Genomic DNA, 3,947 nt, shown 5'->3' with positions numbered 1-3,947 from the left:
GAAACAGAGAATCGTTTTACTTTTTTCTCATTCTTCCCATGTAATAGTGGTTTATAAGATGCTTAAAATGTATTGCTTACCTTTGCAACTCTTTTGAAACAAGCTCTTGAGCTCTGACACAGAACTTAAGAATGTACATCACAAGCCCACAGGAGACCTTTTTTTTCCATAAGTACATTGGAAGCTGTCTTTGTAAAGCTCTTGATCCGCTGTGTTTTTAAACTTAAAACTTTTCATGTATAATAACTTTTGGTTCTGGCAGGGAAAGAATGGTTCAGCAAGTTGCAGAAAGTATTTGCTTTCCATCTGAGGAGGAGAAGATACTGACGTTCTGGAGTCAACTTAATTGTTTTCAGGAATGCTTGAAACAGTCAAAAAATAGACCTAGGTAAGAAGCTGTTTAAATGATATGTTAAGTGTGTATGAAACTTAACTGAGCTGGTTTAGCTGTAGGTCTTCCCCCTTCTTCCCCAATCATACTACAGCTTTGGCTGCTTTGTAAAGCTTGGTCTTAGCCAGCACCACCATCAGCAATGGCTACCATTCCATTACTCCTGCTGAAAAAGGAAGGGATGCATGCATATCATAGCACAACTGTGATTCTTTGTCCTGCGGCTTACAGGTTTCCCTCACTTTATGCTGTACATGTGTTCCTGGAAAATGGTGCATAACTTGAATTCACATAAAGGGAACCCACTTTACAATGTAATACATAGGGATATGTTCCAAGACCTTGACTGTGCTGACCCCCAGACCCATTTCTACCACTTCTACAAGACTATTTTGGTACTCGCCAACAGCAGACAGTACACACAAGCACAGGGTGTGGTGGTGAATGTTACCATAAGGGGTATGGCAGCTACACAAAACTGTTGCAGACAACAAGTGAAGAGCAGAGATCTATACAGGAGACTGTTTTCGTGTGCATCACTCCCACAGTACACCACGCAAGCAGCTGACTGTGGGCTTCCACCACACAGATCACATAAGAGTGAATTTACCTTGCATATAACAAATTTTCTGGTATAAAAAGGGTCACTGCATAAGAGCAAATTCGCACATACAGAACCTGCATAAAGCAAGGGGAACCTGTACAGTTGAGGCACATTTCAAGGCTGTAGCTAGTGTTTTCTTTTCCCAAACAATCCATCAGAAGCAAAAAGTTAGCTTCAGTTTTAGCTCTGTTGGTGCTCCTTAGAACTCCTAAGTAGGAGCAGAATGTAGAGCAGGTGTGTCAAACATACTGCCTGTGGAGCCCCACCATCCAGCCCTAGTTCTGCCCCTGGTTTGGTGTGGCATGTGCCCATGGCATGGGGCCAGTCCACAGGCCAGATCAGGGCCATAGATTCCCACTTCCCCTTTCCCTACCCCAGCATACCTGATCCAGTGGCCACTCGATCCCTTCTGGGATCTGTGCTGCATGCAGTGCGGATCCCAGAGGGTCTGAAATGGTTGCTATGTGCAGTATAGTCCTGTTGGAGTAGCTATCCCATTGCACATGGTTGCCACCCCAGCTGAACTGCGCCAAATAGTGCCTGTTCTGGGATGTGCGCTTCATGTGATGCCTACTTCAGTGGGTTGGGGACATGAATTGCATGTGCTGCTCACAGATGCTACATGCAGCATGGGTCCCTGAGTGTCTGGAGCAGATGCTACATGCGGTGCAGTCCCAGAACTGCCAGAATGGATCATGTGTGGGGCACATTTCAGCCAGAGAGAACGCTGCATACGGCATGGCTGCTGCACTGGCCAGACTGCCCTGCATGTGGTACCCGTTCTGGTATCTATGCAGCATGCAACATAGGTCCCAGACCAGCTGGATCAGATATGCTGGGGGCGGGGCAGGGGGGTGGTTCATGGGTCCTATCTGGACTGCAGAGTGGCTCCCCACCACACTTCTGTCCTGCTGAGCCAGATGAGTTTGACATCTGTGATGTAAAGGTCTGATCCTTATGTTTTGTAAGAATTGAATATTTTGTTTTGTTTTTTAATTAATAATGTCTACAACCTCTTGTTTCATAGGTTTACCTTCTATGATGGTCCTCCATTTGCTACTGGGCTTCCACACTATGGCCACATTCTTGCTGGAACCATTAAAGACATAGTAACCAGATTTGCCCACCAGAGTGGCTTTCATGTTGACAGAAGATTTGGATGGGATTGCCATGGTTTACCTGTGGTATGTACAATAAATGATCCTGCATGTATTTCTGCTGCCTCAATTCTTAGATTCTAGATAGGCGTGTTTTTTTTTGTTTACCCTTCTTTCTCTTTAGTGTTGTGTTTCTTCTAGGGGTTCCCCTAAAATCTTGATGGGGACTTTCTGTGAAGTTGCTGGCTTAGAATTAAAGGGCCTGTGCCTAAACTCGCTAGAGAGCTTGGGTACAAATTATAGTTCTTACGTTTTTCTTGTTTTTATTGCTCGCACAGTGAGATGGGATAGGGCGTCTTACCTGTATTTCAAAATAGCCGTGCTGTTTCTGCATGAGTAGTTTGTACTTCCAGACTTGTCAGGTGCTTGGGCTCTGTACCTATAATTGCTGGAACTTGATGGAAAAATATGTAAAATTTTGCATTGGCACTGTAAGGTTTTGGGTTTTTTTTGTTTTTAATTCCCTTCTAGGAGTATGAAATTGACAAAGCACTTGGCATCAAAGGACCGGAGGATGTGGCCAAAATGGGGATTGCAGAGTATAACAGTCAGTGTAGGGGAATTGTGATGAGATACTCCAAAGAGTGGGAGGTAAGTAGTATGTTTATAGGTATTTTGTCTGAATGTCTAGAGTTGCATCTTACTAAGTTTAATTAAATTTGACTTCATTGGAACTTTTTTCCTGTGCCTTGGAGAGTGGGAGAAGCAGAGGAAATGGAGCATTGACAGAACTCTCCACGCTCCCTGGCACATGACAGGACTGAGACAAAATGCTTCAGCTATTGGAACTCCCTCCTCACAAGGACATGGGACACAGGACCCTGGCATCTGAGCTTTAAATGGAGTCAAATGCACAGAATTGCAGCATGAGGTCCTAAACTGCAAATTACCACAAGCTCCAGGAACAAACAGTGACCCTGAGCTGAGCAGAGCCATGGCTGACTGAGAACCTCAGGCCTGGCCCTCCCCACTCCGGGCAGGGTTGTGGGTTTCCCGCCCTTTTTGTGAACAGCTCTTGCAGACTGGAACTCAGGCAGCCTGTAGAGCTCTTTGCAAAAGGGTGAAATCCGTGGGTTTTCCCTTTTTAGCAGAGAAATCCATTTTTTCTCTGATTTTTAAAAATGGGAAATCCATGGTTTTCTCCATTTTTCTGTGGGAAACAAAACCTAGATCCCTGGTCATGATAATGCAATGTTAAATCAGAATGTTAGGATATTCCCACAAGCCCTGCCCTTCCCTCCATGCCTCCCCCCACCCCGTGCCGCTCTGCTGCCTTTTTCCCTCAGGAGCCCCGCACTAGCCATGTGTCCCCAGCTTACCCTGCAACACGGGGATCCAAAGGGAAAGGCAGCAGAGTGGAATTTCCCCAAGCCGGGGTGGCACTGGGCAGGGTGGGGGGGCTTGGGGAGGCTATAGCCACCCCAACATTCCTCTCCCTTTTAACACCCCTGTAGCCACCCCTCCCAGAACTGCTTCCATCTCCCACCCCATGCACCTGAGCCTGCCCTGTTCCTGCCTGCTCTGAGCCCAGCCCAGCCCCCGCAGCGGGAAGAGCCTGGAACGGCCCCTGGCCCCGAGCCTGCAGTAGGCAGCCTGTCTCTGCTTCGTGCACAAATCTGGGGTTGGGGGGGACATATGCCTCCCCTGGGGTGAGCACAATAGTGTGGAGCTGCCCATCTTCCCACATCCCCTGGATGAGCCACCTTTTGGCTCCATCCTGCTCCTGGCCCTGGGGTCCCATTCGCTGCCAGGGCTGGGTAGCCCCTGCCCCTACCCCTACCCCACTTCTTCCCTC

General features: G+C 47.5%; 1 protein-coding gene across 1 annotated transcript in view; it reads left to right on the top strand.

The window, feature by feature from the left end:
- IARS (isoleucyl-tRNA synthetase) overlaps positions 1–3,947 on the top strand; it is a 319,713-nt gene that overhangs the window by 24,949 nt on the left and 290,817 nt on the right. Inside the window, exons 3-5 of the mRNA XM_019505112.1 lie at positions 263–388; positions 2,023–2,179; positions 2,624–2,743. Of these exons, the coding sequence (XP_019360657.1) occupies positions 270–388; positions 2,023–2,179; positions 2,624–2,743 (396 nt within the window). The 5' untranslated portion in view covers positions 263–269. The remainder of the gene's footprint in view (positions 1–262; positions 389–2,022; positions 2,180–2,623; positions 2,744–3,947) is intronic.

Source organism: Gavialis gangeticus, unplaced genomic scaffold (assembly GCF_001723915.1).
Source record: "Gavialis gangeticus isolate Ggan-Ray unplaced genomic scaffold, GavGan_comp1, whole genome shotgun sequence".
Taxonomy (NCBI): Eukaryota; Metazoa; Chordata; order Crocodylia; family Gavialidae; genus Gavialis; species Gavialis gangeticus.
Note: the sequence above shows the minus strand (reverse complement) of the source record. Positions and strands in the feature narration are given on the sequence as shown.